General features: G+C 29.1%; 1 protein-coding gene across 1 annotated transcript; it reads left to right on the top strand.

Annotated features, from left to right (window-relative positions):
- The first annotated feature begins 3,177 nt into the window (after positions 1-3,177).
- On the top strand, positions 3,178-12,432 carry LOC117171469 (phosphoglucomutase). The gene is made up of 7 exons (XM_033358818.1): positions 3,178-3,559; positions 5,182-5,620; positions 7,111-7,313; positions 7,411-7,612; positions 7,723-7,915; positions 11,662-11,845; positions 11,921-12,432. The coding sequence occupies exons 1-7, from the start codon at positions 3,314-3,316 to the stop codon at positions 12,143-12,145; spliced, it is 1,692 nt and encodes a 563-aa protein (XP_033214709.1). The 5' UTR covers positions 3,178-3,313; the 3' UTR covers positions 12,146-12,432.
- The last annotated feature ends 272 nt before the right edge of the window (positions 12,433-12,704 follow it).

Below are 12,704 nucleotides of genomic sequence, written 5' to 3'. Positions count from 1 at the left end.
GGAAAGGAAGAGATGAAAAACGACGTAACCTCAAAATAATGCATATGCATACAATTTTTATTTAGCACTATAAAGTTTTTTGTTATTATCCCTCAAAAAAGAGTATGGGGACGTCCATTATGATATTTTATAGCATCTCCGAATTCAGTTTTTAAAAATTTTCATTTGTGGAAAAAAAGCCGGGGAAACTGTAAGTATCACATGTCCTTAAAATAGGATAGCTTCATTGTCAGCTCAAAAATTGCTTTTTCACCAAAAACGACTAATTAAAAAAAAAAGATTAATCTTCAACCAAAATATTAACCTTTAACAAAGTATTTCAACTTTTAAACAAGTAGTTAAATTTTCAAGCAAAAGATTGAATCCTCAACCATGAGGTGCATGATTCAAAACTAATCGTAGGTAGCAGCACCGAGCCGAGTACTAGACCGTCTTCCAATGAGAGACGAATTTTAATAAAAGAAATTTGGTAAATAAGTATAAAGTGCCATTTACACCTTGTAAAAATCACAAAATACATTTTACAAACTTGTTACCAATATTTATCATATATCACTCGTAAAATGTTTATAAATCCTTTCTGGCTCTCACTTGTGAAGTGTGGTTAGGATTACCATAGTCTACTATATGTACTATATATCCAATTTTATATGCAATTTCCAGTAAGAGTATACAGTACCCTCGTATATAATAACTAAACATATATGACGTGCGTCGAAGAAAGGGGGCTTATTCTGAAAAGTGAGATTTTTCAGGGCGACCGGTTGAAGTCGACCCGATGGACCGGAATGTAGGAGAGAGGGAAGACTCACGAAATCTCCCCTCTCCACTTACCACTGCATTCTCACGGAAAAAGATAGTTCGGAGACGCGGCTCACGGGCGGGGTATAGATGAGGCGTGTACATGAGATAGTGAGTGGTGGATGATGTTTCACGGAATCTCGAGCCAAAGCCTTTTTACTCGGGTACCTAACAACTCAATTATTAGCAATAATTACGCTTGGTTTTTTTCCCGATTGTTTAATTAAAAAGAGCAGCTCAAAAACTGTCAAAATGTGTAAAAACTTTGATTTCGATTTTTTTAGAGTAAGCCCCTTTCTTCGGCGCACGTCACACATATTTAAATTTTATTTACCATATTGAATTTCGTTTCTTATCGAAGAGGGTCTAATACTCAGCTCGGTGCTACCATCTACGATTAGTTTTGCAACATGAACTTGAACCTCAGTGAATTTTCAAACCAAAAAGACACATTTTTAACAAAAGTATTGAATTTTCATTAACAGCTCTGGTGATTTATAACTAATCTTAGGTGGCAGCAGCGAAACAAGCAGTAGACCCGTTGTCGATGAGAGATGAAATTCAATATGGAACTTGGTATGTGGTTGCTTTATGGCTGCGTCTAATCATGCAAATGCAAATAATTTAAAAAATAATAAACACATCTTTTCCGGAAACTTTGGAAATTTATAATAAAGTTAGTTAAGGTTGCAGGAAATTTTTGTATATCAGAAATTTGGAAAATATTCAAAAAATTTATAAATTATCGAAAATGTCCAGAAATTTAAGGTATCGATAGCTTTTTCGAAGAAATCAAAAATTACTATAAAATTGATGAATTACTGACAATTTCTGGAAATTTAAGGCAGACCTGCTCACTGGAAGGAAATTTCGTCTTTCTTGCTCAAATACCAGATGAGATTTTAACACCACCATCGTCCTCTACGGATTCCCCTATTAGCACAGGATGTTGATAAATACCCTTTACTTTTCCCACTAGTGGGAAAAGTACTCACTTCTGCCACGGTGACGTCATCAGTTGAGGAATCGACAACTTCGTCGTCTCTTGACGACCTCCTCGGCTACATTTCCACTTTCCAGCGCCAGTGTTGGATAAAGTTTTATGTGCGCCTTGTGCGAGACGACGGTTCGAATCGCGTGACTGCCGTGCACGCTGCGCTCGCCCGGCAAACTTCACATGTCTGAAATCGCCACCTCCCACTCGATGCACACTATATTATTATTTTAACATGAAGTTCATGTCTATGTTATTAGTTGGTTAATGGCACATCTATGGATAGTAAAAAGTGTTAAGAAACGTAAAAGCATAATCGTAAATCGACAAGTACTTTAGCGTGAAATCTATCTGAAAAACGGATTATTTTGTATCCATAATATTTTATCATTGTCATAATTTTCTCCGGTCAAGACCGTGGTCGGCCCCACCCTCCGGCTCTGAGCCATATTTGGTCAGTTACGCGTAACTCTGAAGTCTTTGACGTATTCTACGTATTATACGTCAAAACCAGTACGTTACGTTCCAAGATGGCGGACATGCTAAATTGTACGTGCACTTAACTTCGCTTTTTAAGGGCATGTGACGAGTGGGTCACGTGACTACATTTCTACTATACCAACACTTTTTTATTTGCCAACTTATTTATACATGAAGCGCCATATCGAGTTGAAAATTTGGGACAATAAATAAGAAGCACTGAGGAAGGTGTGTCTGGTCATGAATTGTAATAATTATGAAAAAAGTAAAAAAAAATTATTTACAAACAAAACTTTTTTAATAATTATACAAATTTAACACCAGACCTACCTTTCTTAGTGCTTTTCATTTATTATCACAAATATTCAACTCGATCTGGTGCTTTGCGTGAAAATAAGTTGGGAAATACAAACAGTGCCGGTGAGCTAAGAATCTAGTCACGTGACCCACTCATCACATGGCCTTAAATTTATTTTTTTTATGAATTAAATCAGTTAAAATAGCACATAAACAAAACCAACTAAATAATTATGTATATAGTAGGGAATACTACTCAATATAGTGTAATCACATGTCAGAATTTGAGTTTTGAGAATTAAAAGGACAGAAACTGTCGGAAAATGTATATTTTTTGTATAGTGAAGAGTAATATTATGGGTGAATATAGGTAGTAATACGTATTTACGTAGTGAATATACGCGTATAAAACCGTGTATAAGACGAAGAGTATTATTCGTTCCCAGCCCTGCTCAGAGCTCTTCGAAAGGTCTAAACCAAAGATATTATATCTTTGTCTAAACCTCACTTCAAATGTCATGTGCGCAAATATCCCTACTTACTTCCCTGTTTGTCCACCAGATGTCTTTAAATAAAAAATTCAAAATTTTAATATCGTCTGCTACTGCCGCCACCACTTTCAGTGCCCTTGAAATGTCATTGTGTATCTAATCGCAGAACTTGAGCTTTTATCATATTTTTTCGTCGAGTAAATTGTTTTAGCTCATTTGAGTTATTGAAGCCAGTAAAGTTACGTGTATTATGATTGCGGTGGCAAGTTCGGTCGTGCAAACTGTGGTTTTCGAAGGTCAAAAGCCGGGTACCTCTGGACTTCGAAAAGCCGTTACTGTTTTCCAACAGGAACATTATACGGAAAATTTCATCCAAGCTATTCTTGATGCTGTGGGAAAGGACTTAGCTGGATCTACTCTTGTTGTTGGAGGTGACGGGCGTTTTTATGGAAAAGCAGTCGTTTCCAAAATCATCAGAATCGCTGCTGCTAATGGGGTTAGAAGTTTTATTTTTCGAATTTGTCTACACTTCCTTTAATTAAGTGATTTTTTTCAATGTATTGATCATACTTTAAGAATTCATTTTTTACCTTGAGAAAAAGAAAACATCAATTGATTACTGAAATCGTGGTCAATAATTTTTTTTTTTCGAACTAAACTCTGCTGATAATAAGGTTATGAACTTTTAAGATAAGGCAATCGTTTGTTTTGAATGTATATTTAAAGTCATTTATTATTCATCGGTGGTGACTGTCTAAATAACTGGTCATAAAATTAATGAGAAATTATTATGTATTGAATATTTAATTAAATATATTGAATAAATAAAAAAAAATTAATTTTTTAGGTTTCTTTTAGTCAACTTATTTAAATGGCTTAAGATTAGATTTTACAATCTAATCGTAATGATAATAGTAATCACTGCAGCACTAGAAGGAAAAAGTATAATATTAAATCGGTGGTATAGTCGAGGCCTGGCAGGGTTTGGCAGTTGCAGTAAACAGTTGCGTTCACATCTAAATAGTCGACATTTTCAGTAAAAGAGACGAGTTCTCTAAAAAAAAGAGTTGAAGATTTAATCAAATTATGTAAAACATTCTCAAGCCAAAAAGACGAATTATTTCGAACACAGTTGGACTTCTAGCAAAAAAGTTATTTTTCGACCAAAAAGGATTACTCTTCTACGATGCAAGAAGAATTTTTAACAAAAAAGTAAAGCTTTTAAGCTAAAAAAGTCGCAATTTTTCGAAAACAGTAGAACTTTAAATCGAAAAATATTATTTTTCAACAAAAACTTTAAATCTTTACCAAGATATGTAGTTAAATTATCAACAAAAAAGTTTAACTTGCAATAAACAATAATAACTTTCTATCCGAAAAGACGACTTTTAAACAAAATACATGAATTTTCTACTAAACAGTTCAATTTTTAACTTGTACAGTATACAGGATAAAGTGTCAACCAAAAATGAAATAGTTAAATTTTCAGATAAATTTTCGACCAAGAAGATTAATGTTCTACCAAAAAGACGAATTTTCAATAAAATTATTTAATTTCAAATCCAAAGAAAAACGAATTGTTGAATTATCAAGCCATAAAGATGATTTTTCTACAAAACAGTAGAATTGTTAACATACACATTTATTCGAAAGCAAGGAAAATTTTTTTTTTTTAATTTTTGTACACATTTGTTCAACAGTTGACTTTTCAACTAAAAAAGATAAATTCTCAACGAAGCATGTAACAGTTGATATTTAAACCAAACAATTGCATTTTGAACCAAAATGATCACTTTTAACAAAAAATGGAATAGTTTAAATTTCAGTTTAAAAAGTTTATTTGCAACAAAGCATGAAACGAATTTTTATCATTTTTATTAAACTTTCAACCAAATGAACCATCAACTAAAAAAATTTGTTTAACAAAGTAGTAGAAATAATAGATAGAAATAATAGATTTCTTAAACAAACGAGATGAATTCCGAACCAAAAATAAATTTAATAAAAAACTTAACTTTTACCAACCTTAGTTTACCCCCCCCCACCCCCACCCCACACACACACATACAAAAACTGGTAACGTTTTTACATAATTTAAAAGTAAATTCTTTTCCTTAGGTTGGGAAACTGTTAGTGGGTCAAAATGGAATTTTATCGACTCCAGCCGTATCCACAATCATCAGAAAATATAAAACCCTAGGCGGAATTGTTTTAACAGCTTCTCACAATCCTGGTGGACCCAATGGAGATTTTGGAATCAAGTATAATTGCGAAAATGGAGGTCCAGCACCAGATGCTGTCACGAATAAAATATTCGAAATAACGAAGACTATAAAGCAATATAAAACCATACCCGAAGTTCCCATAGATATTGATAAAATCCAGACCGTTACTTTGCAAGTAGACGGTCGTTCTTTCACCGTTGAAATAATTGACTCTGTCAAGGATTACGTTGACCTCATGAAGGAAATTTTTGACTTCTCTAGTATCAAAAAAAAATTACTTGGAAGTCCAGAACGTCCTGCTTTCGAAGTCCTGATTAACTCTATGAACGGAGGTAATTAATTTATAAAATAATACAGGAATGTTTACGTTATTTGGAAAACCTGGAATTTTTGTATACCTGGAAATGTCGGAATTTTTTTTAAAGTCAGGAAATTTTTTCGATAGGAAACTCAATTTTTTGTTTAATTGCTACATCAAATTGCATAACATGATTCTATTTTGTGAATATTCTTTTTTTTTGTTTGAAATTTTTATTAAGTGAAAATTATCTCTTCTATTTCTAGTTGAAAATTTATTGTTGTTATTTGAAAATTCAACTGGTTCAAAATTCGTGTATTTTGTTGAAAATTCGTTGTTTTTGGTAGAAAATAATTTTCTTACTTGAAAATTTCAACTCATGTTGTAAGGTTTTTTTTGGTTGAATTGAACCGTTTTTGTTAAAAAATGAGCTGTTTGGTTAAAAATTCGTTTTTTTCTCTGACTGAAAATTAATTTTTTTTACTGAAAGTTGAACTATTACAGTTAAAACTTGAACTATTTTGTTGAAATTTTGATTAGAAAATGAGTTATTTTTTAACCAAAAATATAACTATCCATTCATTTTAGTTAAAAATGCATCTCTTTGGTGGAACATTAATTTTTTTGATACACATTTAAGTATTCAAGATTTGGTTGGAAAATTATATTTTTTAGTTGAAAATTCATCTTTTCTTTCGAAAATTCAATTATTGTAGCAAAAGACTGATCATTTTAGTTGAAAATAAATCACGTTGTTTGAAAATGATTTGTTTCGTTGAAACTCAATTTTTTACTATTTGAAAATTATTGTTATTTCAAACTGATTCTAATTGAATATTCCATCATTTTAGTTTAAAAAATTCGTCTGTTTCGTTGAACATTAATTTTTTTTAACTGAAATTTTAACTACTCAATTTTTGGTTGACAATTTATATATTTTTTAATTGGCAAATCATGTATTTTGTAGTTGAAAATTCATTTTCTTGTTTGTTTAAAATTAAAATATTCCAGCTAAGGGTTCATCAACTTAGTTAAGAATTAATCATTTTGGTTAAAAAATAATTTTTTTACTAAAAATTTAACCCCAGTTTTGTTGGATTCTTGATTTCTTTTAAGTTTAAAAATTCAGTGTTTAATGAAGATTTATCTTTCTTAGTTGAAAATACTTTTTTTTTTTAATTAAAACTAATTGGTTGAAAGTTAAACTTTTTTGTTAAAAATTTATCCTTTGGATATAAATGTTATCAATTCCAGTTGAAGATTCATCATTTTACTTTTACTTAAAAATTTAAGAATTTGAAACAGTTTAAATTTAATTTAATACAGTACCCCCCGTTAATTTTACCTAAATATGCACTCAATTTTAAGTATAAGTAGATCAAACAAAAATGTGTTTGAATTATTATTCAAACTCATGGACTTTAGAGGCAAATAAAAGGAATTAATAATTATGTTTTTAGTATTATTTATTTATTTGTTGGTGCTAACTTATTTAGGAATATCTTGTTTCAATTACTTTTACAGTGACGGGGCCATACGTGAAGGATATTTTCGAGAAAGAGCTGGGAGTGAAGAACTTAAATTTAATAAACACAACACCCCTCGAAGACTTTGGAGGATTGCATCCTGATCCTAATTTAACTTACGCAGAAGATTTGGTGAATGCGGTTAAAAATGGACCTTTTGACTTTGGTGCTGCATTTGATGGGGATGGTGACAGAAATATGGTATTAGAAAATATCAGAATTTAATTGAGGATATGAGAATAATAAACATAATTAAAAAAAAAATAATTTAAATAATTAAAAATAATAATTTTTGTAGATTATTGGAAAGAAAGCATTTTTTGTTACACCTTCTGATTCTCTGGCGGTACTCGCGAATAATTTGAAAGTCATCCCCTATTTCCAAAAAACTGGAGTAAGAGGATATGCTCGTTCAATGCCAACTGGAGCTGCAGTTGATAGGGTTGCTACAAAAACTGGAATTAATTGCTTCCAAGTACCGACTGGATGGAAATACTTCGGTACGAAGCGTTATAAAATCTTACACATTTTTTCCTCGAGCTTAAATGATTTTCTGTATTTTGAAAAGTGTTGACATTATGGATTTTAAATATGTTTTTTTATTTCGCAGGTAATTTGATGGATGCTGGTCGTCTGTCGCTCTGTGGAGAAGAAAGTTTCGGAACAGGTTCGGACCACATTCGTGAAAAAGATGGAATTTGGGCCGCACTTGCCTGGTTAAGTGTTGTTGCAAGTTTGGGAAAATCCGTTGAAGAAATTCTCATGGATCATTGGAGGATTTACGGAAGGAACTTCTTCACGAGGTTATTATTTTTTGCTAAAAACTTACAGAATGTCTACCCCACCTGGAAAACCTGGAATTCTCAGGGAAATTTGTTGAGTGTGCTTATTTTTTGTTGTTTAAATTGCAATATAAAGCTGAATAACAGTGATTCTTTATATTTGAAGTAGCGTTATTTTACAGTGTTCAATTATTTTCTAAAAATTCTTTTTTTTTGCGTTTTCGAATTACTTTTCTCAATTGAAAATTTAACTATTCTATTTTTGGTTGAAAATTTAATGTTTTTTAGTTGAAAATTCGTTATTTTTAATAGAAAATTCATCTTCTTGTTTAAAAACTCATCTTTTTGTTTGAAAATGTAACAGTTTAGGTTGGTTTTTTTGTTGTTGACTGTACAATATTTCTTAGCTATTTTGTTGGAAATTCGTTTTTTCTTTGGCTGAAACTTATTATTATTTTTGAAAATTATTTTTTAACCGAAAATGCATATTTCAGTTGAATATTATCTGATTTTAGTTAAAATTTGTCTTTCTTCTTAGAAATGAATCTTTTTGGTTTAAAATTCAACTATTTTAGCTGAAAACTCATAATTTTACTTGAAAATTCATCATTTTGGTTAAAAAATAAGTTATTTTGTTTAAAAAATTTGTTTTTTCTTCGTCTGAAAAGAAGCTTTTTATTGAAAAATTAACTATTCCAGTTAAAACATGAACTATTTTGTCAAAAATTATTATTTTTAAACTGAAAATGTAATTATGCAGGTTGAATATTCTATCATTTTAATTGAAAATTCATCTTTTTTGTTGAACTTTAATTTTTTCATTTAAATATTGAACTATTTAAATTTTAGTTAAAAAATTATCTCTTAGTTCATAAGTCGCCTTTTTTTGGTAAAAATTAATCTTTTTGATTGAAAATTCATGAGTTTGGTTGAAAATTAATCTTTTTTACCGAAAATTTAAATATTCCATTTTGGTTGAAAATTAACCTTTTTTAGTTCAAAAGTCAACTATTTCGTTAAAAATTAATCTTTCATTAGTTGAAATTTGATGTGTTGTGTTTTAGAATCGTTTTTCCAGCAAATAATGAATTTTTTGGTTTGTAAATTAATGTTTTTTATGAAATTTAATCTACTTGTTTGAAAATTCTTCTTTTTGGTTAAACTTTAAATTTTGTAACTGAAAATTGAACTATTCAATTTTTGGTTGTATAATATTCTTTTTTAGTTGAGAAATCGTCTTCTGTGGTAAAAATTGATCTTCTTGGTTTAAAATTCATCTTTTTGGTTTAAAGTTCAATTATTATGGTTGAAAAATTCATCGTTCTAGATAAAAATGTATCACTTTGTATGAAAATGTAACTTGTTTTAATTATTTTTTTTTGTTTAACAATTTTTTGGAACTGAAAATTCAACTATTCAATTCTTTGTTGACAATTCATCATTTTAATTGAAAATTCATCTTTCTGGTTTAAAATACAACTATTCCAGTAGAAGATTCATCATTTTCGTTGAAACTTCATCCGTTTGGTTGAAAATAATTTTTTTTTTCACTGAAAATGTAAATATTCAATTTGTGTTGTTAAATATTGACCTTTATTAGTTCAAAATTATTTTATTTTATTGAAAATTGGTCTTTTTTAGATGAAATGTGATGTATTTTGTTTAAAAATTGTATTTTTTTGGTAGAAAAATGAACATTTTTGTTTGAAAATTAATCTTGATGGTTGGAAATTATTTGTTGTTGAAAATTCATCTTTTTGGTAGAAAATTCCAGTATTCTCTTTTAGTTCAAAATTTTAATTTTTAGTGAAAAATAGTGCAACTTGATTGAAAGTTAAACTTTATGTTAAAAATTCATATTTTGTATTAACAATGCATCAATTCAAGTTGAAGATTCATCATTTTAGTTAACACGTTCATCATTTTGGTTGACAATTTTTTTTGTGTGGAAAATGAATGTTTTGAAGTTAAAATTAAATTATTCTATTTTTTCTTGAAACTAATATTTTTCAGTAAAAAATAGAACTACTTGGTTAAAAATTGATCTCTTTAAGTTAAAAGTGCAACTGTTTGTATGAGAATTAATTTATTTTGTGAAAAAATCGTCTTTTTACTAGAAAGTTAATCTTTTTGGAAGAAAATTCAACTGTTTGGTTAAAAATTCATCTATCTTGTTGAAACTGCAATATTTTCAACTGAAAAGTTAGGAATTGGAAACGGTTTGAATTTAATTTAATGTAGTACCCACATTAATGTTACCTAAATATGCACTGAATTTTAAACATAAAAATGTAAATAAAATGTGTTTAAATTATTATTAAAATTCTTGGAATTTAGAGAGAAATTTAAGAAATGATTGTGTTTTTAGTATTATATAATTACTTAATTAGTCTATGGTACTAATATATTTAAGGTTATCTGCTAATATAATTTTTCACATCTACCTAAATTAAACATATTAATTGAATACTTAGAAACTGAAATAAATACAATTTATGATAAACTCGCGTAACTGTATACATATTCGGAGTCAATTTAAAATAAAAAGGAAAAATATTTAAATGGCTTCGTTCTACGAAAAATTATACCTGGAAAAGAACTTCAGATGCCTGGAAAAAACCGGGTGGCCGTTTTAATCGACGAAATAAATTCCCGGGTTCTTCCATTTGACGTAATCAAAACTGAGCGAAAAATGAAAGCACTCAACGTGGAACTATTAAATTTTGAACTTTTAAAATTGAAATTTAAAAGTTTTTAATTTAAAAATGTTGCATTCAAATGCTCAATAACTTACGCGTATAAAATTGAAGGTGCTAACATTTTTAAATATACAAAAATATAAATCCACGCTATCATTTTCAATGCTCTAAATTAAAAAATCAATTAATGAAATTTAAAATTTTCAAAATTATATAATTTTAAGGAATTTTAAGCTAGAAACATCAAATATTGAAAATTTTAACTGAACTTTTCTTGAATTAAAAATTCAATTATTTTCTTTTTAAATAGTTTAAACATCCCTGGAAAGCTTCAAAATCTTGTGAAATCCAGACGTTTTAAATTTAAAATTATTTTGAAAACTTTTTCAGAACTTCTAAATATCTGTCGAAATAATTAGAATTTTTACTACAATTTTCAGAAAATCCTGAAAATTTTAGAAAATTTCTTTACAATTTGAATGTATAAATAACAATTGAACATTTATTATTTATAGGCGAAATTTGAGTAATTTTAAGAGATATGTAGAAGATTGGAAAAGATTCAAACTTAATGTAAAACTTGAAATGATAGCCTATTATAAAACAAAATGTAGATTTTCGCAGATTTTAAATAAAAAAATTAGATTCTTTTCAAAAATTGTGAAAGGTTTCAAAAGAATAAAAACATTGTCTTAAGATTCCTAGGAAAATTGAAAATAGTTTTTCATTTTGAAACAATATTTTAAGAGAATATTTAAAAAGATTTTAAAATATTGAAACAAAATTTGCAAAGAAGGTTCTAGAAGATAAAAACATAAAAATTGAACTAATGATTTAAAAACTGTTGAAATCGAACGTGGGCAGATTTTTCTTCTACAAATTTGTAAAATTCTCAGTAAAAAAAAATCACTGTCATTTCCCGGTCTCAAAAAATTCCCGGTCCAGCGGCCACCCTGAAAAAACCTGAAATTGTCAGGGATTTTTGTTTCAAGATGTAAAGTTATAGACACAATGAATTAACTCTACGACCGCAGTCATAATTGACAATGTAAATTTCTTACTTTTTAGATACGATTATGAAAATTGCAACGCCGAATCTGCAAACAAAATGATCAAAGAGGTAGAAGATAAAATAGAGAGTCCACAATTCATTGGTAGAATATTGTCGTCCCAGAACAAGGAGTATGTCGTTAAAGAAGCTGACAATTATTCATATAAAGATCCGGTTGATAATAGCGTCGCAGACAAACAGGTAAAATCTTATTTTTTACTTCTCTGTAATTTTTTCTGCATTTATTTAATTACATTTTGTTATTGGTCTTTTCAGGGTTTGCGAATTTTGTTCGAGGACGGTTCTCGAATTATTTACCGGCTTTCGGGAACCGGTAGTTCAGGGGCAACGATTAGAGTATACATAGAAAGTTACGAATCGGATCCGTCAACATTTACTGAAGACGCGCAAAAAGTACTGAAGCCATTGGTTGAAATTGCTTTGCAGTTAAGCAAATTGAAAGAGTACACTGGCAGGGAAGCACCAACCGTGATTACGTAAAAATTTCTTCGATTTTATCATTTCCAAGGTTCATCAGTTCCTCAATGGAAAGCGCACACAATGAACTATATTTAAAAAATGTATTTTAATATTTATCATGACCTATATTTTACTATTCGTTACAAAAGATATATTATTCTACGAGATGTTATAATAAACCTTATTTTCTTTTGAAAGAGGCTATTTTTGTTGTAAGAAAGTTTCAGAGAATTGTTCAATTGATCTGCGCTTGTCTAGTCTTATATAAGTTGATATTCTTAATAATAAAATAATTTGTAAACGAAAAATTCCGTATTTTTTAAACATTCTTACGTTTTCATTCAATATCCCCTCATCGTTTAAGTCAATTTTATATATGAAAATATAAAATAGAATTGGTGCAAAAGCAATATTTTTACTTGAAAAGTTAAGAATTAGAGATATAAATATGCACTGAATTTTAAATATAAGAAGATCCAAGTAGAAATTTGTTTAAATTATTAAAATTCATGGACTGCTTTATAGAGACAAGTTCGAAAAATTATTAATTATCTCAGGAAATGAAAAAAGAATTTAAAGT

This window comes from Belonocnema kinseyi, chromosome 4 (assembly GCF_010883055.1).
Source record: "Belonocnema kinseyi isolate 2016_QV_RU_SX_M_011 chromosome 4, B_treatae_v1, whole genome shotgun sequence".
NCBI lineage: Eukaryota > Metazoa > Arthropoda > Insecta > Hymenoptera > Cynipidae > Belonocnema > Belonocnema kinseyi.
The sequence above is the reverse complement of the archived record's forward strand: the minus strand, read 5'-3'. Positions and strand labels throughout refer to the sequence as shown.